This window comes from Lissotriton vulgaris, chromosome 5 (genome assembly GCF_964263255.1).
Source record: "Lissotriton vulgaris chromosome 5, aLisVul1.2, whole genome shotgun sequence".
Classification (NCBI taxonomy): Eukaryota; Metazoa; Chordata; class Amphibia; order Caudata; family Salamandridae; genus Lissotriton; species Lissotriton vulgaris.
In genome coordinates this window covers 987,113,301-987,140,323 of record NC_141693.1, presented here as the reverse complement: position 1 = coordinate 987,140,323, position 27,023 = coordinate 987,113,301, and the positions used below count along the sequence as shown (strand labels likewise).

Genomic DNA, 27,023 nt, shown 5'->3' with positions numbered 1-27,023 from the left:
ATTCTTTAAAATAATAAAACTTATTTATAAATTAAAAACTATTACTATTAACAAATATTAAGTAATTGAAATGTATTTAATACCCACCTCTTTCAAAGTAAAAACAGACAAAATAAAGTAACAATTACTCAATATACATATTAAATAATTAACACTAATTAACAACGATATATTAATTAAATACAAATTACTTCCCACCCTTTACTCCTGTAAACACCAAAACACACACCTAAAATTAATTACACAACTACCATAATTAATTACTAATTAATACAAATTAACATCTAATTATTAATTCATCAATTTAAAATGTATTACTTCCCACCCTTAACAATTATAAACACCACAACACACACCTAAAATTAATTACACAATTGCCATAATTAATTACCAATAATTAATTAAAATTAACAGGCAAGTATTAGTTTATCAATTAAAAATAAATTACTTTTCACCCTTAACACCTATAAACACCAAAACACACACCTGAAATGAATTACACGATTACCATATTTAATTACCAATTAATTCATTTAAATTAACAACCGATTATTAATTAATAATAATTTACTTTATACTTTTAACACCATAACATCTCAATTAAACAAATATTAATAAATAAAAAATAAACAATACATTTTATATAATTAAATTACTTTCCACCCTATTGCCCTATACACCCACATCCCGCTAAAGAATTAAAAAGGCAAAATTTAAATAAAAATAAAATTATTAACTACTAAAGATTTAACACATGTATTAAAAACACAATTATACAAAAAAATACAACACATACATATAAAATATATGCTAAAATACATAACATTAATAAACAAACAATATTTTTAAGAACTATATTTTGGCTAACGATATTAAACACTTCAATATTTTTAGCTTCGATATTACGTACCTATAATCAATAGTCTTGACCACGAGAATCTGTATGTCGATATTTCTTTTTTTTTTTTTTTTTTTATTGTATTTATTATGAAAAAGCACAGCACAATGTAAACGCAATCACTTGCCTACAACCCATCCCGGGCCGGCAACAGGTCTCCATGCAACAACAAATTCAAATACCATGACACATTAACATCATAGAGTCCAGTGTGAGAATTCGTTGGAGGTCAGCCGGAGACAGGCCTCCTCTGTAGGCTCGTACCATCTGCAAAGTAGTGTGCAATTCGAATAAATTGGCAAAGCAAGACAGTTTTATATATTTTCCCCCCCCCCAACCAACCCCAACCCTCTAAACACCCCCCCCCCTCAACTGGTCCCTCATTCGTGCTCCCCGAGCCGCCTGTAGACGTCTCTATCACCTGTGGTAGCTAGTGCGGCCTACCGCCCTCCCCCTATCCGGTGTGCCTCCCCCCTGTTCTCACTTCTAGTAGGATGGAGAAATCCCTACCGCTTACAGTACATTAGTTGTGCGGAGGAGCACCCTAGTCATGTGTATCCGGTGGCTCTTGCACGTCACTCCCTCGGTCTCCCCCCTCGCCCTCCTCCGAGACTTCCCCGTCCAGCTTGGAGGACAAGTAGGTCTGGTACAGCCCCCAGAAGTTCTTGGGGCGACTCCCGGGCGGTAGGAGCTCACTGTATGTGTCCGCCTGCGTGTTGCAGTATTTCATGTCGCTAACCCATCGCTTGAGCGTAGGTAATGGCCCCCTCATCCAGCATAACGCGACTACCCTCTTCGCCAGGAGCAGTCCCATGCTCACCAGTTTCCTAACCGCGACGGGAATCGATTTGGTGTACCCCAGTAGAGCAAGGGCTGGGTCCATTGCTAGGTCCAAGTCCGCTATAGCGCTCAATTCAGCGAAGACGCTGGCCCAATACCTCTGGACTCCCGGGCAGCCCCAGGCCATGTGCAGGAAGTCCGCAACCCGGGCCCGGCACCTCTCGCAGTGTGGGGTGTCACGGAGACCGTACCTGTGGAGCCTCTCCGGTGTGTGGTATACCCTCTGTAAGAACTTAAAGTGGACCAACCGGTGCCTCCCGTTCAGGGAAATGCGCCTGGTGGCCGCACAGCAGTAGGCCCACATGCCGTCATCGACGTGTGTACCCAGGTCAGTCTGCCAGGCCAGTCGCGCCCTCGTGTAGAGCAGGGCCGTGTGCTCGTGCCCTATCCTGTATAATCTAGTAATCAGCTTCTTCGGAGATACGGTGTCAATGACATACACCAGTTCCGGGACCGCAGGGGGTTCCTCCATGTCGGGGCCCAGCAGCTCCAGCAGGGCGCTACGGACCCGATGGTACTGAAAGCGTTGGAGCAGTGTGGGGCTCTCCCTCCGATGTGAGATCTGTGCCCACGTCTTCACCTGTCCATGCTCGAATAGGTCCCCCAAAGTAAGAGCACCCAATTCGTGAAGGGCCCTATGGACACCCGGTTCCGCTAAGGTTGGTAGCCAGAGCGCCCATTGTAGAGGCATGTTGGGAGCGTACATCAGCTCTTTGTTTTGCCTCTGCAGAATGGAGTGCCATGCATGGTTGGTAGACAGGAGGGAGTCTAGTACGCCAACTCTGCGGTCTTGTGGGCCACAAATGGTAGCCGGAAGCGGAGTAGGGTCCGCGAACAGCCGCTCCAGTATCACGTGTGGAACATCTCGGCTGCCATGTATCCAGGTGTGGAGGTGGGAGGCCTGCGCTATCCTGTAGTAGCGTTCCAGGTCCGGGGCAGCTAAGCCCCCCTGCTCATACGGTAATTGCAGAACCTTCCACTGCACCCTAGGTTGTTTCCCGGCCCACGCTAGTCGCACCAAGAGTTTGTTCAGGGTTGCAAAGAAGGCTTTCGAGAGGACAATCGGGAGATTATTGAACAGGCACAGAAACCTCGGGAGAATGACCATTTTCATTAAGGCAATCCTCCCCATCAGAGATAACGGGAGTTTAATCCAGAGCTCTACGTCATCCGCAAGTTTGCTGTAAGCGACCCCGTAGTTTTCCCTCAGCATAACGTCAGGGTCCGTGTGGAGCATGATGCCCAGATACCTTATCGGTTCAGTGGACCATTGGAGCGGGTAGTCCATCTCGAAGGGGACAGTGATTGGGGTTAGTGGGAAGGCAACTGATTTCGCCCAGTTAACCTTCAGTCCGGAGAGCGCGCCGAACCTCACAACTTCCCTCAGCACCGACGCAAGGTTATTGGCCGGGTCCCTGACATAAAGCAGGGTGTCGTCCGCATATGTGGAAATGCCCAATTTGTAGGTGGGGTAGTTGATGGCTTCATACGAGTGGTATTCCCGAATCGCACACGCCAGTGGCTCTGCCACAAGGGCGTAGAGTAGCGGGGAAAGGGGGCATCCCTGTCTCGTGCCCCTGGTGATGGAGATCGGCTCCGAGACTGCATCCCCCAATCTGACTCTGGCCGTGGGCTCGTGATAGAGGGCGCCCAGCAGTTGGAGGAAAAGTTCTCCTAGCCCCAACTTTTGCAGCACCTTGCGTATGAAGGGCCACTCCACAGAGTCAAAGGCCTTCTCCATGTCAAGAAAGACCGCAATGGCTTTAGTGTCATGCCTGGTATGCTGCATGGCCCCCATGACCGTGCGGATATTGTAAGTGAGGTTCCTGGCCGGGATAAACCCAGCCTGCTCCGGGGCTACCAGCCCCGGCGCCACTAGTGCCAGCCTGGTAGCCAGCACTTTTGCGTAGAGCTTAGCGTCAACATTAAGAAGGGACAGTGGGCGGTACGAGCCTGGCAGGTCGCTGGGCTTACCAGGTTTGAGTATGGTGACAATCAGCGCCTCTCGCATGGAGAGTGGCATAGCGCCGTTCTCGCAGATTTCGTCAAAGAGGGTGGAGAGGTGGGGTAGCAACTTATCCTTATACGCCTTGTAAAAGGCCACCGTTAGACCATCTATCCCGGGGGCACTGTCCGCTCTCATGGTGGCCATCGCATCGGATATCTCCTCACGGTGTATGGGGGACATCAGGAATTCCCTCTGCCAATTCTCAAGGAATGGCATCCTGATATAGGCGAGGTAGTTGTCAATTTGGTCCTCAACCCCCGAGATTTTAGTGGTGTAGAGCTCCTCGTAGAATCTCCTGAATTCCGCCAGAATGTGTGTCTCCTCCGTGAGCGTCTCCCCCCCTGAGTTACGCATTTCCGCAATGGTCTGTTTGCGCCTAGTGCCTTTCATGATCCTGGCAAGCAGTGCACCCGGGCGGTCCCCCTCGCCATACGCGCGCGCTGTCGCGTATTTTCCTAAATGTCGCACTTCCCTGTCAGCTTCCTCGTGGAACTCACTCAGAAGGTCTTGCAGGGTCCCATCCCCAGGCAGGTTCGGGTCAAGCAGCTGGCGGCGCTCGTAGTCCGCTATCTGCCCCTCCAGATATTTCAGCCTGCTTCTAATTGCCTTTAGTATCCCTGAGTGTTTCGCCATGACCACCCCCCGCACGTACACCTTAAATGTCTCCCAAACCGTCCCAAAGCTGTCCACTGATCCCAGATTGGTGTCGAAGAAGGTATCTATGTCCTCCCCCAGGTCAGCCCTGAAAGCCTCATCCAGCAGCGAGTAGGGTGGAAAGCGCCACGTGAATGGCGGGATTCTCTGCTGGGGAGTACGCAGCGCCAACAGCACCGGGGAGTGGTCCGACAGAGTGCGGGGAAGCACACTGCAGCCCCTGACCATGGAGAGCAGGAAGTGTGAAGCCAACCAGTAGTCAATCCTGGTATGGATGTTGTGGTACGCTGAGTAATGCATGTACCCCCCCTTGGCGCTATTTCTTTCCCTCCACACATCTACCAGACCCAGTTTCAACATTTCTGCCTGCATGCACTGCGCCGCCGCCGCCGGGCGCCTGGCAGGGCCCGCAGACCTATCTAGCTCTGGGCTAAAGGTGAAATTGAAGTCCCCACCCCAGATCATATTACCTGCGGCCCATTCAGTACAATGTTCCGCAACCGTTGTATAAAAATCAGGGGAGTCATAGTTCGGGCCATAGACATTCATGACCAGCAGGTTGTGGCCCTTGCCCGTGCACTTGCTTAACAAAAACCTCCCCTCCGGGTCCGCCTTTACCAGGGCGAGGGATAACTTGGATTTCGGATTGACCCAGGTGAGGACCCCTCTGGCATGGGTGGTGAAGCCTGCGTAAGTGGAGTGACCCTGGATCCCCCTGTGCATTAGCATCTTACTGTTGTTGGGCAGATGCGTTTCCTGCAGCAGCGCCAAGTCTATGTGGTGTCTCTGTAGATAGTGTAGCACCTTACGGAGTTTCCGATAATCATTCAAACCCCTCACATTCCAGGTAAGAGCCCTGAGGGACTCTGTATCGCTCAGTGAGTCTGCCTGTGGTGTGTTAGCCATTAACAGTGAAGGAGGACAACAATTGTAGTGCAGCGTCGAGGACCCCCCCCCCCCCGCCAGTGGCAGCAGCCGCCCACCCATCCTATAGAACATAACATTTTAGAGCACATGTCGGACCTTTCCCCAAACATCCCAAACTTCCCCGAACTCAGAACCCCCATTGCCCCCCACCGCCCACAGTCAACCAACCCCAACCTGGTGTGACCGAAATCCCTACATTCACCCCCCCCACCCATCTTCAAACTCCCCCAAGCAGTCTCAAGAAGAGCCGCAAGCACTATGAGCGCCAGGGCAGAGGTAGCACGCTCAATGTCTCAATCGACCAACGTCCGGTCGTCGCTTCTGCGCAATGTCTTTTGGCCGCCCCTACGCCAGCGCCCCCATTTGCCAGTGCGGCTTTTAAGTAACAAGAACAATATCGTACCCGCCGTACCACCCCCCCCCCCCCCCCCCAGACCCCATCGACCTCTCCCTGTCGTAGGACGTTATCAACACCACCCCCGGGCAGGCTAGTAGAGTCATGGAGAGTGCCGCCCACCACCTTAACCCGTGTGGCCCGTACAGATCTCACCCGTGATACCATGTCCAGAAGTCCGCTCACTGCAGTGGAGAGCCCAGACTGGGCATCCTCCGGGCCAAGAGGCTTGGATCATGGCACGGCCTCAAGTGGCCAGGTCCTCGGGAGAGACCACTGCGCCCCTCCGTCACACTAGTCTTGCTCATCCAGATCCTCGTTGCCAGCGCCCTCCTCCGCAGGCGCCGTCCGGCTCTCTTTATGCTCCTTGATCCACTGCTTCAGGGATTTTTGCAGCTCCTTCGGGTCGGTGAAAAAATGTGAGTGGCCCTGCCTATTGATGCGCAGCCGTGCCGGATACAACATGGCATAGTCCAAGCCCAGGTCTCTGAGCTGCTGCTTATAGGGGACGAATCGCCGTCTCTCCTCCTGTACCTTGGAGGTGAAGTCAGGGTATAGCGAAATGTTCATTCCCTCGTACTGCAACTCCCCCTTCTCTCGAGCAGCACGGAGGGCAGCATCCCTGTCCCTGTAGTTGAGGAGTTTCGCTATTATCGGCCTAGGGTTCGCCCCTGGAGCGGGCCTCTGGCCCAGGGTGCGGTGGGCTCGCTCCACTATGAACATGGGAGAGAAGGTGTCGTCTCCCAATAGAGTTTTAAGGAGTTTCTCAACAAATAGCTCCATTTTCCCTGTCTGGGTCGACTCCGCCACGCCCGTGACGCGTATGTTGGACCGCCTGGAGCGAGCCTCTAAGTCCTCCGATTTTTCTTGTATCACCTGTAGCAGCCTCCCAAACTGCTTGCGGTCAGCGTCCCACGTTGTCTGCGCCTCCTCCGCCTCCGTCAGCCTGCGCTCTGCCATGTCCAGCCTCTCCGCATGCTTATCCACCCTCTCCGTCATGCGATCCATTCGATACGCCAGGGCGTCAATCTTGGTGCCGATGGCCGTCATGCCCTCCTGTAGGCCTTTCTCCATCGTGTTGAGCATGCCTCTAATTTCTGTGCACAGCGCGGTGTTCGGGTCCGCAGTTGCTCCCGGGGACTGGGCCGCCGGCGGCTCCGGTGCCTTCTGTCTCCTCTGGTCAAACGAAAGTTTCGTTTGCGTCCTATCGGTCTTGCCCATCGCTGCTGCTGATAGGGAGGCCAGTGTCCACAGACCTTATAATGTCAATGGTGCCCCAATGGGACGATGCGGGAGCTGACCTCGTGCACAGGCCGGCACCGGAGGCCGCGCGTTCAGGCCGCTGTCGCGTTTAGGCCTGCGTGCCCAGTGACGCCTCAGGTCAGGGTAGGCACTCGCCTCTTACTTTCCCCCTCCGGGTGCCTCAGTGTCAGGACACCCCCAGTCAGCTCGGGGGTGCAGTGCTCGAGGGTGCAAGGCTCGTGTTGGGTGGCCTCCGTCCCAAAGCTGCCCGCTGCTCCGTAAGGCTCCTTCCGAGTGGTCAGGCCGTCAGGCGGGTTCCCTCCGCAGCATGCAATGGCGCCCGTGAGAGCGCCACGTGTGTGTTCCCAGCGGGGCCGTTTCGCCGCCGGCTCTCACTCGAGTCCTCCGCGCCCCTCCAGGGGTGGAGGCGTCACAGCAGGGGTCCGCAGTGCAGTCGCGGAACGCTGGATGGGTAGCAGCTCCCGCCGGCCACGCCGCACGCACCACAGCGGGGCTTCCTCTCGCCGGGGCCGCACGTCGGGTGACGCAGCGCGGCCTCGGCGTCCAGGGCAGAGCGGGGATCCCGGCCTGGTCCGCGGCTCTTCGGTCGGCGACGGCGCCGGGGGAACTCGTGCACGCAGCCCCTCAAAAGTCGCGCCGGAGATCCGCAGGGGGTAGGGGAGGCAGCCCCCGCCGGAATTTCACAGGTTTTGCCGCTTTTGAAGGATATTGGATGGATATTCGGCAGCGCTAGCGCAGAGCTCCGCACTTAAGCGTCCACCATGAACGCCGGCTAGCTCCGCCCCCCATGTCGATATTTCTGACTCACGATATTTGCAACTCGATATTTGTGCAACTCAATATTTTTGAATTTTGTCTCTGCACCTAAATTATGCATTGTCAATTTATGTATTTGTGTTTGGGTCTTATTACTGCTTTATAAAAATGGACAAGATTAATGCAAAAAAATAGCAATAAACAGATTATAAAAATATTTCATATACATTGTAAGAACCATTTTTGCTGCTACATATAATTACATAGTTTTGAAGGTATATACAATTCAGTTAATCTCACTTTGATATTGCCACTTGAACAGGAGTCCCTAAACACACAAAAGAAAAAGCATTTGGCCCAAGATCTAAGCAATTTGATGTGAGCAGGTGACTGTTCGGAAAGGACACTTTGATACGTCACACTTTAACCCCTTCGATGCTCATGACAAGCTCAGCTCGTCATGATGCACGGTTGAGCTGTGCTGATGACGAGCTGAGCTCGTCATGAAACAATGGTATAGCTTGGGTTGCAGCACAGGAGGGGAAAACACCTAGCAGCCAAGGTGTTAAACTCCATGCATCTGAATGGCAAATTTAATGTGGATAAGAATAATACTTTATTCTTTCAATGTGTTCCCGAAAAAACAATGATTTTAATCGCTAGTTCAAATGCAACATGCTTATCATAGTTTTTCTATTCATTTTAGCGATTTTATGTTGCCACTTCCCGACAACTGAGACGTTTGGATTCTGTCACGAGGTCCCCAATTTATTCCCACTTTGGGGAGACAGTATCTGGATTATCAGTTATCCGTGCCTATGGCCATCAGGACCGATTCCTTCAACACAACGAGAGAACCATCGACATAAATTCAAAAAGTGTGTATTCATGGATTGTCTCCAACAGGTAAGGCAACCTGGGGGTTTTGGGTTCAATGAATGCGAGAGTTCAGGAATGGTATGTCTGGACTCTCGCCTAGAGTGTATCAGATCTTATCAAATACATTTCCTACAACATTTTGGTGATCCTTTGGAGAGCTTCTATTGCAATGCAAAAGGAGCATTGTTCTCCGGAGTGGTCAAAGCTGCCAAAGACTATTCGGTAAAGACAGGAAACAGCTTTAAAAGAAGTATTCCCTATCTAAATAACACTCATTGTACACGTTAACTAAACAATTTTCTTAAATACATTATTATATAATTACACAAGAAGTACTTGTTTTTTAAGAAAACATGTTTTATGGGTAAAAAAGCTGAATCAAAAATGCAAACAAATTCATGTTTTGGAAAATGAGACATCAGAAGTAGTATAGTGTACATACTTTTTAAATGTTCTTGTAAACATTTGTTTTTATTTTTCTTCTGTTACTTTCCAAGAGGACTTCAGTGGTTGTATTGTTTTTCACTTCACTTCAGTTGTCTGGTTCAACACTCAGAATGGTGCTTCATCCTGACAAAGCTTCCTTACATAGGGGCCTTTTAGGATGGCGGTCAGACTTTTTCCGACCGCCACCGTAGCGGAGATTGGGTCTGACCACCATGCGTGTGGCGGTCCCGCCCATGGTATTATGATGTGACCGCGGCACGTATGGCAGTTATTGGGTTTGTCCGCCATGCTTCCAGCATTCCCGCTCATTGAATTATGATGGGCCCGCCACCGCAGCGGTCGCATTCCACAGCGTTAACATTGTGGCAGGCGGTGTTGGCAGCAGCACCGCTGCGTTGCGAAAATGAGCATGTTGTGCTTTTCACTACACTACGTATCAGGCACTGAAATGTGCCTGCCACTTGGTGCAGTCAAAAGTTAGGGGGGCTACCATGGGTACCCCCCAGAGTGCACACACCCCCCAAACACAATCCCGCCAGCCTTTCAATAGCCAGAAACCGCCACGGAAAACCTGGCTTCCGCATGCATCCTAATCCGAACGGCTGAAAAAGCTAGGCACTGGCACCATTTTAGCGGTCCAGCTCCACCCACCAGGCCAGCGGGCGGATTGCTGCCGGTGGAAAAGCAGCAGACGGATTTTCACACCTCCGCAGTCACGACCGCCATCATAATCTGTCCGCCGGTTTTCAAGGTTACAATTGCGGTGCGGATGCCACTGCCGTCCCGGCGGTGGCGATCCGCCCGCCATCGTAATAGGCCCCTATGTTCTGGTATATTCTGTAGGTGGCTTTTTTAAGGTCGAGCCTAGGCAGCGCATGCGCTGTCTCTCGACAAGGTGTATTCAGTCAGGGGGCTTACAGCCTGTCTCCAGCTTCTGATTCGCTCTTGTCAGTGTCCTTTAAAAAATGTTGCTTCCTATTGGATAATGGTTCCTGCTTGTCCCACCTTTTTTGATTGTTGACCCCCATGGATTGCCCTCAGTACTTGTCCTATTCCACTTGTTTCTAATTACTTTCCACTCAGGGACTTGAAGAAAAATCAAATAGATCTTAGCTCTTCACATGCATTTGTGTGCTTTCCTGTATCATCACAGCCTCCGCTTCACGGCGGCCTTCTTCATTTTTAACCATGGCGGCTGCGTGTCTTTCTTTTTTTCTGCAAGCGCCTGCATAATACTGAAATGAGAGTGGCATCAAATGCACTAAATTTCCACACACTGAAGACATTGTTTGAACCGGTCAAATCAGACCCTGTCCCTTGGCTGGTGAGCGCTGGTGCCTCCGAAGGCAGGCCTCGGCTCGGTGCGGTGCAGGTCGGGTGCCGGGGCAGGGGCTACTCCTTTGTCAGGCGCTGTCGCTGCTGCTGTCGCGGTGCTAAGGCTGTGTTGCTGTTGCCATCTCTCCCTCCACTAAGCCAGGCATCTGCTGCCCTCCACGCCCACACTCAGAGAGCGCTGTTGATGAACATACCTCGGGAGCAGTGCTGGTCTCATCTGCGCAGGCCGAGCCTGGAACACAGGATTCCGTAAGAACTCTGTTGCTGCAGGGGAAGTCGATGACATGCTGGGGAACTAGTTTCTTGTACCTCGGTGGCACACATGCTACTACTGTTACACCATGGTATCTCTTCACAGCTATATTTTCGCCTTGCTTCTCTGCAGTGAACACTAATGCTTTGCCAACTATTGCCCCTTTGCAGTCAGCCTGAGGCACCCAGTGCTCAACCTCCTCATGTGCACAGCTCACCTCGGCACAGCCCTAATCTACCCCGGCAGCTCTTGTTCCCGTGTTCCATCTTTTCCTGCCACCCTGCCCACTTTTCTTGTTCAAAGCTCATTTTGCTTCAGCTGCTTGTTCACTCTGCTTAGCTGGCTGTTGTACCTCTCAGCTCATCTTACTTCTGGACCCATTCTGCCTAGCCGACTCTGGTGTCCCTATGTCCAGTTTCACCCGGCCGTAGGCTGCCTACACTCCTCCTATCTTCCACTAGCTCTCTTGCAGTTACATTGTCTCCCAATCATGTGTCCCCCAATGTGAAAAAACCTGACTTGTTTTGGCATCCATCCTTTTTAGGCCCTCTTAAGAGGGGTTGGTTGATGTTTTTCCAACTGTAATTTTATATATAGATTTAAGTTTATGTCTGTATGTCGGATAGTTGCCTTGTGGCACAGCTTATGCTTGAAGCAATAGGCCCGTGTTGGTTATGATGACAACCTAAAAATAAAGTCTACAGACCCGATTGGTTCTTTGGGAAATACTATGAAGATATCATGAGTTTAATCTGTTTATCATGAAAAGATACAACATAAGAAGCAGGACTGATTTATTGTTTTATGAAAAGCATATGAAAAGCAATAACTCTTTAGGAGTTTATCATAAGTATGCTGTGCTAAAGCATATAATATAGGCAAGGATTTTATTACGTTGAATCTTAAGCCAGGTATTGGTTACCATCTCCGACACATCCTGGGTATAAAACATTGTGCACAGGGAAATAGGTGAGACTACTTCAGCCATTGTCCATATCACCGTGAGTGACAGCATTTTCCTGATTGGAGTCCTGAAAATTGGTGTACTTCAGTGCTAGAGCAGGTGGGCCTGACCTACAGTTTTCAATTTTCTCCTTTATAGGTCGCCTTTGATTTTTCTTTCTCCTTTTTATTTTGTGTTCTTTTTAGAGCACCTAGCAGCTCCTCAGACAATGATACTGGGCCACACGTTTACTGTCAATTTAATCTGCTGTGTGTCGCATCCTGCGCTGTTACGGTTTATAAACCAGGCATTTTGTTATGGGATTGTTTTTTTACCAAGATCGCCATCGAATTTGGAAGCATGTCAGTCAGCCATCATGGATCGGTACAACAACGATAATCGATGGATAGTTCCATACCAAAATGTAAGCCTTTCACTCCATGTGGTGTTTGCTGAGAGGCCATATTGGATTAGTACAGTACATAGCATATTATTGTTTAACATTCCAGTGTGGCCGACATGTTGCTTCTAAATGTGGCAGTGATGTTGGAACTTTAAAGCAATTATATACTATCCACAAAACCATTCCATTGTGATCACCCACTGCTATGGTTAATTTTTCTACTTATGTCCTATTATATATGGAATAATGTACCCCCCTGCCGTACATGATTTTTTTTTTTTTTTAAATATATTTTTATTGCAGGAATTAGCCAAAGTTACATGACAGATCAGCAACACATTTTCAGGAATAAAAGGGTAGAAACATCCGATCCCCCGTGAGGAAACATCGTGGGTACACAGCCATTCAGCCCACAACCCGAAGGTCGGGCGGCGTCTTCTTACATAGAACACAGGTGGGGATCTGGTAGAACGTCGAAGCTGATCCGGATAATACCACGGGCTTCATCTGCTTTTCTAGATCAACCTAACAGAAAAAACTCCCCCCCCAACAGTCTCATGATTCAACTCCCTCCCCCCACCCCAACCCCGCCATCAGTGTGTAGTGGTATGTGTAGGAAGAGCTTATGGGAAAAAACCCCAGATGACTGTATAGAGATCCGTATCGTGGACGTCTAACGGGACTCAAGTTGTGCTGCATCATCACCCTCGGAATCGCTGGAAGCGCAGTAATCTCTAAGGGCCTGCACTATTGTCTCCCATTCCAGTGCTGATTCTAGCGCCCTCTCGTTGTGCTGCCGCCTCGCCAGTTGGTATCGCAGAGTGCTCTCCCCTGCGGCCCACTTCAAAAGTTCGTTGTGCCATTTAGCTCCCGTCGGACCAACTCTTGCCTTCCAATTCCTGGTTATCTCCCATTTAGCGAGGACGAGCCCCAAATCAATAAATTTGCTCGAAATTTTATTTTTAGGGGTATGCGGGAACCAGTGCAAAAGCCCCACCGCCGCGTCGACCGTCAAAGTTCTCCCCGTAATCCTATTTAGAGTGTCCTCGATCAAAAGCCAGTACGAGGACAGCGCCGGGCAGGACCACAACATATGAATGAGGTCTGCCTCAGGCGCTCGGCATCTGGGGCAATCCGCTGTATCCGTGGCGAAGTACTGCTGAATTTTCGCCGGGGTCAAGTAGGCCCTGTGGAGTATATAAAAATGAACCAGTTGAAATCGGGCATGGTGTGCTCCCTTCCAGGCTCGGCGCATGAGTTGTGACCAGGCCGTCTCCGGTATCTCTTTCCCTATGTCGGCCTCCCAATGATTCCGCAGTGTGGTGAGGGGGGGCAAGCCCTCATTAATCAATCTGTTATATAGGCACGTGACTGCCTTGACCGTCCCCGCGGACATCATAACGTACTGGCACACCGGAGACGTAGGCGGTTCCTCTAGCCCACTTTTCCAGTACGTCTGAATCGCTCTAACCAGAGCCGTGTGCAGGAGGAAGTCGCCTCGGGGAACATCGAAACGGTCTAGAATCTCTTGGAAGGGCAGTAACACCCCGTCCTCATAAAGGTCCCCCACCAATTGCAATCCTGCGTCTTCCCATTGTCCTAGGCGCGACCAGTCTCCCCCATGAGGCAGGGCCGTCAGCATCCCCAGCGGTATTTCCGGTGCATATGGAAGCCTCAGCTGTCCCCGGGCGTGGGTGCGGTTCCAGCATAATCTGATAGTCTTTTCTTTGAGCGTCAGGTCCTGCAGGGCTAGACGCTGGCGTAGTGCGATGAAGGAAATAACATGCCTAGGCATTCCAGTACCCCTCCCAACCTCCGGGTCACGAAACTCCCTCGCGATTTCCTGGGTGAAGGTCTGCAATTGAGCTGCCAGATAATATTTCTCAAAATCTGGCACCGCAAGGCCTCCCTCCGCCTTTGGTCTCATCAGCGTCTTGAGAGCCACTCTCCGGCGGCCCGATCCCCAAAGGAACCCCACCACCATGGATCGCAAAAGCCGAAAGGTGGCCGGCGGGATCCAAATCGGGAGCGCTCGAAAGTAGTATAGCAACCGGGGAAGTGCCACCATTTTCAATAGTGCAATCCGCCCCGCCACCGAAAGCGGCAGGGTAGCCCAAAATTCCCCCCCTGCCGTACATGATGAAGATATTGCAAGTCACTGAGGAGTTCTAAAACCATATAGAGGAACGAGGCTCAAGGCTGAGCTCATTTATAAGGTTATGGAACTCCAAGATGAGGTTCAATATCCTTAATATGTGTGCCAGGGGATGCTTTATGTCATATAATTAATGTTCACACCATCACCTTTCCCACAGACCGCTTAAAACCTTGGTGCATAGCTCTTTCATACCAAATAGCGAGCATTTTGTATTCTTCATTTTGCAAAAATGAAGAATACAAATACAATCTCTATTGTAAAATTAAGCATATCAAAAGCCTGTTAGATATTTGGTGCAAATAGATATCACAAACAGTTCAATACAAGTCAGTTTTGAAAAGAAAAACAACTCCTGAAGTTTGGAACGTGTAGAAACATGCAGAAAGAGTCCAGCTTTTCACTATATAAGAAGTGCAAAAAATAAATATATTCTCACTTCTGGTCATAGTAAGCTATTAAAATATGGCAGAAGAAGGAAAAGCAGCGTTCCGTTTATTGCTTTATACAGCTGCTTTAATTATGCTCCGTGGCCTGACCTGCCTTTCACATCGGCTGCTGGCTCTGGCAGCAGGCATTGGGACTTCAGAACGTGACTGTAATAACCTTATAATAGTCGAGTCCTGACGTCTTTTCTTTATAATCAGTGACTTGGTGTGTCACGGGTCCCCGTTTATAAAGAAAGTAGTGCCTGCCATTCATACAGAGAGTACAGAATCCCATGTATTATAAGCATATGGCCATCACATTTAAACAGCAGCATTTTTCTGTTTCTACTTTCACTCTTTCAACTTCTCTTGCATATGTTTTTCACTTTATCCTTGTGGTCTATTGTGGATGGTTGAGTGGGTGAATGTAAGAATGAGTTAGTGGGTGGATGAATGGATGCATGAGTGGTAGGATGAGTGATAGAGTGTGTTTATGATAAGGTACTGAGTGCTTAAACCAAACTGGAACTTAAAATGCACTTTCAGTTATACGCCAGACTCACTGGTATTGGGCAATGCTTGCTTCAATGTTTCCTGAATCATTTGAAAGGCTGTGTTTGGCTGGGATATGAGCACTTTTGTTCTTGGGTGCTGCAAAAGCAGTTAGATGAACTTTGGAAATCATCCCCTTCAGTTTGTTTCCGGTACATGAATGTCCATACTCTGGCATTTGTACTTAACACGGAGAGGACATTCTGCTACGGATCAGGCTGAATGTGCAGTGACGGAGCACTGTACGGTTCCTTTCCTAACTACATGGATGGTCTGCAGGAGAATATTGTGTTAGCTTGTCAGATCATTGTGTGTAAATCCTGTGCTGAAAAAGATGTATGTGCTACAGATCAGCACTGATTAAACAGGTGATACTTAAAGACATTTTTTTTTAAATAGGCACATCAGTTGCAAGAAAAAAGGAAACAGGGAGGCATGAAACGTTATTGCACTCTATGCACAGAGCAGTCTGTATTCAAACACAGCGGGGAAAAGAATGCACTGTATTGCATTGAATGTACGTGTAACCTGTAAAAACCTGTGCATGTGTGCTCGTGACAAAGTTCAACTGCGCAGGTGACTGTCTTCAAGTATCATCTGTTGAGACGTTGTTCATTGTTACATACACTTATTACCCAGGTCTCAACAGGGCGTACGGGTACCTCCTGTAGTTGGGTCTTGCAGATCAGCACTGAGACACATTGGTGAGCAGCGTACAACCTTAGGGCCCCATTAAGAGCTGTGTGTAGCAATATTACCTAAGGTATTTTAGATCCAATCAACTACAAGTTATCTGTTCTTTACCAACCAAACATCACTGTTTCAGGAAGCACTAGACCGGGTTTTTAAGTGTTGAGTGGCACCCTTGAAAACCACAGCTGGAGAGGGGCTGCAGACAGAGAATAACCCCCACCTAGCCTCTCTAGCGACCTGGGGGCAGCAGACATTGCTCACCAAGCCAGGCCTCTGCGGGGCATGGCAACATATTTCCACACCAACCTTCCACTCTAATTTATCACCAGGTAATGACAGTTGGTGTTGGACTTGGCCCTTTTTGCAGCGTCATCCCTGAACTTTTTGCCCTCCTCCTGTATTTTTTCTGACCTGTTGTTGCCTGTTTTATGACTCTGGGCACTTTACCACTGCTGATCAGTGCAAAAGTGCATATGCTCTCCCTATGGTAAATTGATGTATGGATTAGTGATTCCATGATTGGCTGGTTTGGTTTACTTGTCAGACCCTAGTACAGTGCACTCAGTGTGTCCAGGGCTTGTAAACCAAATGCTGCTGGTGGGCTTGCAGCACTGGTTGTGCCACCCACAGAAGCAGCCTGTAAAAGTGTGTCTCAAGTCTGCCATCGCAGAGCCTGTGTGCAGTCTGGTACTGCCATGTTGACTGGGCAAGTGCACCCACTTGCCAGTCCCTAAACCTTCCCTTTACTGCATATTAGTCACCCCTATGGTATGCCCAAGGGCAGGGTGCATTTTAGGTAAAAGGTAGGACATGCCCTGGTGTGTGTGGCATGTCCTACTAGTGAATTACAGCCATTTTTGTTTTTAGGTCTCGCGACCTGCGGTGAAAAGCGTAGCAGTGCTCACTCAAGTCACGTGAGCTATTGTAATAAAAAAACGGGGCTTGTGAGCGGACCTAGGAATCGCACACGCTTGTGCATGTGCGTTTTCTTTTCAGCTCCCCCATTGGCCTTTGCGTGTGTCTTATTGTAAAAGACTGCACACAATTGGCCCGAAGCACACGCATAGCTCCTCCCATGGCCTATTGGTGTCTATTACACGCACCAAGCGCGTAATCGACACCAATAGGCCGTGGGAGGAGCTATGATTGTGCCCACACAGGCGTGACGTGCACGCCACTTGTTATTCAGGGCTTCATACTACACTTTTGCTGTTTCGGAACCCTCTACACGATAGGTGTTATTACCCAGTTTAAAAGAACTCTATTTATTGACCTTGGAAAGGTGAAAAACTGAGCTTCAGGCATTCAAACGGGTCTGTCTGCCCATGAGAGAACACAAAGGTGAGGAATGCGAGCTTAGCTAAAAGTATAGCGTAAGAGCCAAGCCACTTCATGTCCGCTACAGACTCGATTTAATAAACGCGTGTTTTCTAAAATTAAACACGGCTCATTGAGGCGTCAGGCGCGAGATTTATAGGATATTTAATAAGACTGGGAATCGTGGAAAAACGATTGTGGATTCTCGATGACGTGACTTCTAACCCGCGCATTTGAAGAGCAGGAAAGACGCTCTCGTGGCGGTCTGTGAGTGCCCTGTGCTCGGGAGGTCTGTGGATGTGTAGTTACTAGTGAGTTGGGTAAAACAACAACCAGCGCTCTCTCAAGTGGAACAATTCTCAGAGATGAAAAATTACAAACGCTTTGAAAACCCCAGATTCATTCTGATTAAATACGTTATTTTAAAGCTGACAGTGATATTTACAAATATTTAGGTAAATTTATCAATTTTGGTTCTTTTGGTAAAATATCTAAAAAGCACGGCATTGTGCGCAATGCGCCTCTGAGAATGAAGCTATGCACAATGGAGACGTGGGCGCGCGGGTTCTGGTCCGCTGTCCGAACACTGGACGTTTCCTGTGCTCTTCGGGGGGCACGCCCCACCCCCTTAACACTGGGAAGTTTGTGTGGTCTCTATTTCCGACCGGACAGTTTGCAAGCTTTTGGTACCTGCCTACAAAACGAATATCTAGATGTGCAGTTGCATGTGGCGTCTGCATCCGGACAGTGTGTCTGCCCTCTGTGTATAGCATTCGGACTCAGTACCAGGACAGTTTATGTGCCATACACTTGCTTGTGGCCATGGCACGCCAAAATTTGTGTGCATTTTCAGTGTGGCCTCTGTACACGGACAGTTTGTGCACACACTGTCCATGTACTGTGTGTGGCTTTTGAACCAGTGACACTGCGTGTCTCCTGTGGGTGATTTCCTACACTGGACAGTTTGGGTGATCTGCAGGAACGATAGCGGGAGCCCTGTGTGTGTGACATCCGAACCAGAGCGGTTTGTGTGTTCTGTATTTGCCACCCGAACTAGACTGTGTGTGCTGCAGCACAACCAGCACTGTCTGTGTGTCCTCCGTGTGTGACATTCAAACTCAAAGCAATTCCTGCACTCTCTGTATATGGCATCTGAACTTAGATAATGTGTGTACCCTCCGTGTGTGGCATCCAAGCTTCAGGAAGTTTGCGCGCGCTGTGTGCGGCCCCTGTATTCTGTGGTGCAGCCTCACATTGGTAGAACGGCCCTGGATTATGCACCGACTCCTGTGGTGCACACAGAGCAGTCCTCTTTGTATCTTGAGCTTTACTGCAATAATAAAGGTTCCCGTATCCACATTTCTCTGCCTGCTGGCATTGTATGTGGGTAGCACATTCCTTATTGATACTTGCACACAAATGCACGCCTGGGGTACATGCGCATCTAACACTATGGAGTCTCAAGGCGAGAGCGGCATGTCCTGTGCCCTGCCCCAGCACAGTCTGAGTGTGTGTTTGTGTGTATGTGATGTGAGAGTGTGTTCGTATGGGTGTGTGTATGGGTGTGTGAGAGAGCGCAAGAGAGTATGTGTCTGTGTGCATAACCAGAGGCGCACACTGCACCAGTGCACGGGCCTCTCCTTTTATTTAAAAGGATTCCCAGCTCGAGGCGCACAACCACACACAAACAACCCCACACACACAAAACCACACACACAACCACCCACACACACAACCACACACAATCACACACAACACCACACACACAGCCACACACACAACCACAGCCACACACACACAACCACACACATACAACCACACACACACAACCACACACACACAACCACACACACAACCACACACATAACCACACACACAGCCACACACACACAACCACACACACACACCACACGCATACAACCACACACAACCACACACAACCACACACACAACCACACACACAATCACACACGCAAAACCACACACAAAACCACACATACAACCACACACACAACCACACCGTCAGTGCACACTTTCACCAGGCACAGACACCATCAGATGTCAGTGCACGCTTTCACCGGGCACAAACACCACCAGCCGTCAGTGCACGCTTGTACCAGGCCCAAACACCACCAGCCGTCAGTGCACACATGTACCAGGCCCAAACACCACCAGCCGTCAGTGCACGCTTCCACCAGGCACACACCACCAGACGTCAGTGCATGCTTTCACCAGGCACACACACACCACCAGCTGTCAGTGCACGCTTTCATCAGACACACACCACAGTCAGTGCACGCTTTCACCAGGCACACACACCACCAGCCGGCAGTGCACGCTTCCACCAGGCACACACACCACCAGCCATCAGTGCTCAATTTCTACAGGCACACACACCACTAGTTTGTATTTGTCCACCCCCTCTGTGCTTCCCATTGTTCTCTTGTAATTTAAAAAAAATGTAATGTATGTTTTCTTCCCTGTACATGCCAGCCCACCTCCCACGCCTCCCTGTCATGGCATCCCCTAACAGTGACATCCCCCCTTGTGTGCATATCTCTGTCTGTGTGTGTTTTTGGCTGTGTGCACGTTTCTGTATCGGTCTGTGAATCTCTATGTGCGTGTTTGTCTCTCAGTGCACATCTCTGTCTCGGTGTGTGTGTCTCTATCTGCGTGTATTTTTCTGTGTGTGCGTCTCCATCTCTGTGTGTGCGTCTCTATATCTGCATTTGTCTCTGTAAGTATGTCTCTTCTCTGTGTGTGCATCTTTGTTTCTCTGTGTGTCTCTGTCTGTGTGTGCGTCTCTATACGTGTGTCAGTCTCTATGTGTGCGTGACTGTATGTGCGTCTCTGTATGTATGTTTCTATGTGTGTGTCTGTCTTTGTGTGTGTTTGTCTCTGTGTGTGTATCGGTGCATGTGTCTCTCTGTATGTTTGTCTCTGTGTATGTGTCTACTGTTAGCCTCACTGGTAATGTAAACATGGCATGAGAATGCTATAATACACATACTTACTCCACAGATACATAGAGACCTGCCATTCCCTAACACAAACCAGCAAACATATCCAGCTAAATATAAACAAATGCCAAATTCTCTAACTCTAACTAATGCGAGACCTGTTGCATTGCAAATGCTTGTTCACTATTGCACGGCTGTCTGTTCCCATAGGCCAGAATGGGTAGTTTGATTATAACATCTTATAATCCTAACTGACTCAGGGAACCAGGTAGAAATTTGAGTTTAGTATGCATGAACTCAGAATGATAAAATATATCTTTTAGTGAAGGTGGTTTTAACATTCTGTTTTTGAAAATACCACTTTTAGAAAGTAGGTATTTTCTTGCCTAACAATCAAAGCCTGCCTCTGCTAGGTTGTGTATTCCTTGTCTGGCGTTTCAGTGATAGGGGCTGGGGGATTCCAGGAGACAGGGTGAGTCAGCACAGGGCTGAATAGAGAGATCTGCACGTAGATGGGTGAGAGGAGTTGCACCTGGGACCTGAATAGGGCTGTGCCTTCCCTCCACAATGCTGGCTCCACCTCCTGTGGTGTGTCTGATGTCCCTGGCCTGCACTGTGAAAGGAAAGAAGGAGTCTTGTCAACAAAGTTCTCCAGGAATTACCAGAACCGGTTTGGACTAAGCAAAGCCCTCTCTGCCTTCAGAGAACAAAGAGAAAATAAGGATAAAAGGGGGGATCCAGACCCCAGAATTGTAGGTTACTTTTGGGAAACAAGAAGAAACCTTTGCTGAGGAGAGGAACCAGAGGAACTGAGGAATAGAATATCCCTAAACTGAGTGCTGTCTGGGGGATTCTCCTGCAGTGGTTGCCTGACTGTCAAAGAAAGGAGAAAGGACTTTGTGCTACTTTTATTCAACTGGTGAAGGATCTCCAAGGGCTTGAGATAGAGCTTGCCTCCTGCTGAAGTCTCAGAGACAACAGACTTCACCCACCAGCTCCCCAAGAGTTCTTTGGAAGTGCCTGCAGTTGTGTTGGGCTTTCTGAGGGACTGCGTGTCGCAAGGAGCTGGAAGCGCGACTCACGAAGAAACGTGTCGCAGCTGCTGTTGTCACATCACTGAAGAAGGGTGTCCACACTGTCGCTTCGCCTCACAGAAGCGCCTTGAATCGCCGGAGAATAGTGTCGCCACCGCATCAGACGCCGTTGCATAATCGGTAAGCGTGTCGCCGCCGCTGTCGTTGCATCACTGAAGAAGGGTGTCGTCGCTGCAGCTGTCACATTGCATCGCCGAAGCGTCTCGCATCAACGGAGAAGAGTGTCGCCGTCGCATCAGACGCCGTTGCATCACAGTAGAAGCATGTCGCAGCTCAGAAGAATCATTGAGTCGCCGCATGGGCGTGCACGCATCGTGTCGCATCAAAGAGAAGACGCCATTTTTATTTCATTGCACCAGATCTTCATCGCATCACGGCGCTGCTGGTTGCATCGCCACGGAAGCACAGTAAGAAACCGACACATCACCTCCCCACACCGAGAAGAGCCAACACATCCCCTACGCATCAACGTTCTTGCGTGTAAGGAACCGACGCATCACCTTCCCTACAACACTTTTGTTGTATAGCGTTACGCATCCAAAGATACATTGAACTTAAAGTGTCGCATTTATCATCTAAAGAGAACTAAGCTAATTCTACCATTTTTAAAGCACTGTATTGTGGATTTTTGTCGTTTGTGGTCATGTGTTAAGTATATATAAAAATTCTTATTTTTATACTACAACTTGTGTAGTGTCCATCTGTAGTGTTGTCACTGAGTTACTGTGTGGTGTGTGTTCACAAAAGTTTTACACACTGCCTGTCTGCTCGTGCCAAACTACCAAGGGGGTGGGCAGTTGTTATTTTAGGAGTGTACCCCCTTATCCTGACGAGACGTAAGGGGCCCTATTTGGTCAAATGTACCTACCTCTGCCAACTAGTGACTCCCAAATCCTACATTGGTGGTCAGCGGTGAGGATTTGGACTTGCATTTGTGATTCATATACAGTGATTGGGGAACACTACTAGTGAGTGCAGACCAAAGGTGACCCCATACTTTTGGTAGATTGTTTTTCCTGGGATTTTTTATTTTTGCAAAGAACTGCCAAGTTTAACCACCATGGAGCAAGCAGCATCCATAGCATCTCTTGTTTTTGATTGGGAAGAGGATAAACTAAAATGCTACAATGTGAGACAGCTAAAGCACTTCTGCAGGAAATTTAAAGTTGCTATGAACAGTCTCACCAAGAAAGATGAGTTCCAAAAGGCCCTGAGGGCCTGGTTGAAGCAAGGAATATCCGTGAGAATGAGGAGGGGGCTGAGAATGCAGATGAGCAGCTGGGTGGGCCATTGGGTCAGGGGGAAGGAGAGCAACTTCCCCAGTAGGTAGCAGTGTTTCTGCAAACGTCCTGTCCCCAGAGGAGTTGGAGGACAGGAAGGAGTGTAGGATGCATGAGATGGAGCTGACCAAGCTCCAGTTAAGTGGGCAGTTAGAATTTGAATTGCAAACTAGGAAATTGGCCCTAGAGGAGAAGAGGATATAATTGGAGCATGAGTTGAGAATAAGGGAGCTTGATTTGGAGCTCGAGAGGCTTGAGGCCATGAGTGTCTCGGCCCAGAATAATGAAATGTGTGTAGCTCAGGAAGTGAGATTTGCAGAGTTGGAGGTGGAATCCAGCTCAGGTGGTGGCAGCAAAATGTGGTTATCTAGTGCTGAGGGAGCAGTACATACACCCAGAGATGTGGTGCTTGCCTTGAAGGAGGGGGTTAACATACACCAGGAGGTTCAAAGACATGAGGTTGCTCCAGTAGTGCGCAGTGTCCCTGAGGAGAATTGGGAAACTGACGCAGGGGTTCATGGTCCTAGTGGTGGACGGGACACTCTACTGACTGTAGATGAGAGGTGCAGGGAGAGGGGTTTCCCCATGGTTGAATTCCTGGTGAGTGAGTGTGAAGACCGCCCAGAAGAGTGTGGGTTGAATGACAGAGACAGTCGGATACTGTCTTTCCAAACTCAGGAGAGTGGTGTGGAGTATGTGTGCGAGGCACTGGATGGTGAGGTGAAGAATAGTTTGGTTAACCCTTGTAGGGGGCTGTGCGATCCAATTGTGGGTGAGCATATTGTAAGTCCCTGTTTTCCAGAGCTATGCCAACACCTGTTCGAGAGATAATTCTCTGACCCAGGGAGCTCACATTGGAAGCAGACCTTATGGAGGATGCCAGAGGGTCTGGAGAGGCATTGGGTAGTGACCCTAAGAGTAGTAGCTCAGGTATCTTCCAGCCACGAGTGGGGGAAGAGGTTCAGTGTAGCCTAGCTAGGTCCGAGGGTTGTGGGACGGGTGTAGGGACCGACGTCCTGTCTCAGTGAAGGAGTGAGTGTGGGGTAGCGTGTCCCAAGGTGCCCGAAACCCAGTCTCAGGGCCTGGATGGTTCTTTAACCGCATCGCTGCGGCGGTTATTTTCGCGCTACGCAGCTTTTTTCTAAAAGCTGCGTTAGATGACGAGCTCAGCTCGTCATCCGCACACGCCCCCCGTGCCTGATGACGAGCTGAGCTCGTCATCAGCATCGAAGGGGTTAAGGGAACACCAGGTAGGGAGCCTAGTCTGTAATGATGGGCCACACTTTAAGGGGGATCCCCTAGTGTCTGGTGAACTGGGAGTTCTGTAAGCAGGCCTCCCTCAGTTCTGGTGTCTGGCAGTACCACTCCTAAGTGGAGGGTGCAGAAGTCCAGACTGAGGGGTGAGAGGAGGAAAGAGTCTCCAGTGGAAGAACCAGTGGGTCAGGGGCCAGCCAGAAGGACTGCGTCACCAGTGAATGACCATGGTGACACCCCTTCTGTCCTGGGGGATCTTCGCGCAATGTTAGATGGACAGGGGTCGAGAGATCTGCGCCAGGCAGACTATCACACAATACATGAGTTTTGTGTTACCCTCAGGGGGGATGCGTGCTCCCAAGGAAGTCCTGGTGCGCCGGGCAAGTGTTCAACTACCGGGTACAGACCCTGGGTTGGAGAGCCAGGTCCAGGTATTGTCTGACGTGGAGGGAGGGACAACTGTAAACAGTGTCCTGACCGGTTGGTCTTATCGGTGTACCACTCCAGGTGGGAGGGTACAGTGCTCTGGAAGGGGGTGCAGAGGGAGGAAGGCCTCGCCTCTGACCCAGGTGCAGCCAAGGGTTTAGACCCTAGGTTGGAGGGCCAGGTTCATGGTGTCCCCCCTAACCTGGAAGCCCAGTTGCAGGATAGAACCCCTGAACTGGTGGGCGAATTGTGCAGGACACCTGCTACAGGCACCCTGACAATTCTGGAAGGGGTACCGCTCCAGGTGGGAGGTTACAGAGCCACAAGGAGCAGGACCGGCTGTGGGAGAGCCCACCCCAGTCTCTTGTCCAGCTGCCTTGTACAGGCCTGGGGTGGGTCAGTGTCAGGATGTCATGCCTGACCTGACAGGAGGGAGAGTGGACAAAGGGTGCCAAGCACCTGGGGCTAATGCCCCCCACTCTCTGACTCTGCAGAGGTTTGAGAGCCCTGAGAGGCATAAGGCCTGGGTCTCATCACTGACTACTGGCAGTGGCCACTGTGGCTTGCTGTCTGTCTGTTGAGACACACCTGTGAGCAAGCTAAGGTTAGGTGCTGCACAGATGGTGTCCACTGGTGAGGAGAAGGGGTCCCCATGGGTTAGCATGGTGGGCTCTGAGAGTATGGACAGAGGGATCCAAAAAGGTTCAGATTGCTGTGGAACTGGAATATGCCCCGGCTGTTGCGGGCCAGGGTCCATGTTCTTTCGCCCAAAGCAGAGAAGCCCATAAGGGTAGTGATTGGTCTCCTCTGCGTTTTGTCTGGAAGGGGGTTGTGTTGGACTTGGCCCTTTTTGCAGGGTCATCCCTGAACTTTTTGCTTTCCTCCTGTATTTTTTGGGACCGGCTGTGGCTGTTTTATGTCTCTGGGCACTTTACCACTGATGATTAGTGCTAAAGTGCATATGCTTTCCCTATGGTACATTGATGTATGGATTAGTGATTCCATTATTGGATGGTTTGGTTTACTTTTCAGACCCTAGTACAGTGCACTGAGTGTGACCAGGGCTTGTAAACCAAATGCTGCTGGTGAGCTTGCAGCACTGGTTGCGCCACCCACAGAAGCAGCCTGAAAAAATGTGTCTCAGGTCTGCCATCGCAGAGCCTGTGTGCAGTCTGGCACTGCCATGTTGACTGGGCAAGTGCACCCACTTGCCAGTTCCTAAACCTTCCCTTTTCTGCATATTAGTCACCCCTATGGTAGGCCCAAGGGCAGGGTGCATTGTAGGTAAAAGGAAGGACATGCCTGGTATGTGTGGCATGTCCTAATAGTGATTTACAGCCATTTTAGTTTTTCACTATTGCAAGGCTACCTGTTCCCCATAGGCCAGAATGGGCAGTTTGATAATAACATCTTATAATCCTAACTGACTCCTGGAACCAGGTAATAATTCGAGTTAAGTATGCCTGAACTCAGAATGATAAACATCATCATTTAGTGAAGGTGGTTTTAATACCTGGGTTCCGGCGCGAATTCCGCCTCTGTGCTGAACATTCCAATTGGGAGAGTGGCTCAGACAGTCCCCGGCTGTCGTGCGCACACGCCCACCGAGCACGGAAGGGGTTAACATTCTGTGTTTTAAAATACCACTTTTAGAAAGTAGGTATTTTCTTGCCTAACTATTAAACCTGCCTCTGCTAGGTTGTGTATTCCTTGTCTGGAGTTTGAGTGACAGGGGCAGGGGGATTCCAGGAGACAGGGTGAGTCAGCACAGGGCTGAATAGAGAAATCTGCACATAGATGGGTGGGAGGAGTTGCACCTGGGACCTGAATAGGGCTGTGTCTTCCCTCCACAATGCTGGCTCCACCTCCTGTGGTGTGTCTGATGTCCCTGGCCTGCACTGTGAAAGGAAAGAAGGAGTCTTGTCAACAAAGTTCTCCAGGACTGACCAGAACCGATTTGGACTAGGCAAAGACCTCTCTGCCTTCAGAGAACAAAGAGAAAATTAGGCTAAAAGGGGGGACCCAGACCCCAGAATTTTGGGTTACTTTTGGGAAACAAGAAGAAACCTTTGCTGAGGAGAGGAACCAGAGGAACTGAGGAAGAGACTATCCATAAGCTGAGTGCTGTCTGGGGGATTGGCCTGCAGTGGTTGCCTGACTGCCAAAGTAAGGAAAAAGGACTTTGTGCTACTTTTATTCAACTTGTGAAAGATCTCCAAGGGCTTGAGATGGAGCTTGCCTCCTGCTGAAGTCTCAGGGACAACAAACTTCACCCACCAGCTCCCTAAGAGTTATTTGGAAGTGACTGCAGTTGTGTTGGGCTTTCTGAGGGAATGCGTGTCGCAAGGAGCTGGAAGCGCGTCTCACAATGAAGAAGTGTGTTGCCGCCGCAGCTGCTGGAGTCACATCACTGAAGAACGGTATCACCACTGTCGCTTCGCCTCGCAGAAGTACCTCGCATCGCCGGAGAAGAGTGTCGCTGTTGCATCAGATGCCCTCGCATCATCGGGAAGCGTGTCGCCTCCGCAGCCGCTGTCGTCGCATCACTGAATAACGTTGTCGCCGCTGCAGCTGTCGCATTGCATCGCCGAAACGTCTCGCATCACCAGAGAAGAGTGTCGCTGTCGCATCAGACGCCGTCGCATCACCGGAGAAGCGCTTCGCAGGGCCTGTGACGGCTCAGAAGAATCGTTGAGTCGCTGCGCGGCTGTCGGGCGTGCACGCATCAAGTCGCATCTCCAGAGAAGATGCCATTTTTGTTTCATTGCACCGGATCTTCATCGCATCACGGCGCTGCTGGTCGCATCAACACGGAAGTGCAGGAAGAAACCAACGCATCACCTCCCTACTCCGAAAATAACCGA

At 49.7% G+C, this 27,023-nt stretch overlaps 1 protein-coding gene across 1 annotated transcript in view; it reads left to right on the top strand.

Annotated features, from left to right (window-relative positions):
• Positions 1–27,023, top strand: part of ABCC2 (ATP binding cassette subfamily C member 2) — a 687,938-nt gene that overhangs the window by 626,930 nt on the left and 33,985 nt on the right. Inside the window, exon 25 of the mRNA XM_086922588.1 lies at positions 8,447–8,646. Coding sequence (XP_086778714.1) covers positions 8,447–8,646 — 200 coding nt within the window. The remainder of the gene's footprint in view (positions 1–8,446; positions 8,647–27,023) is intronic.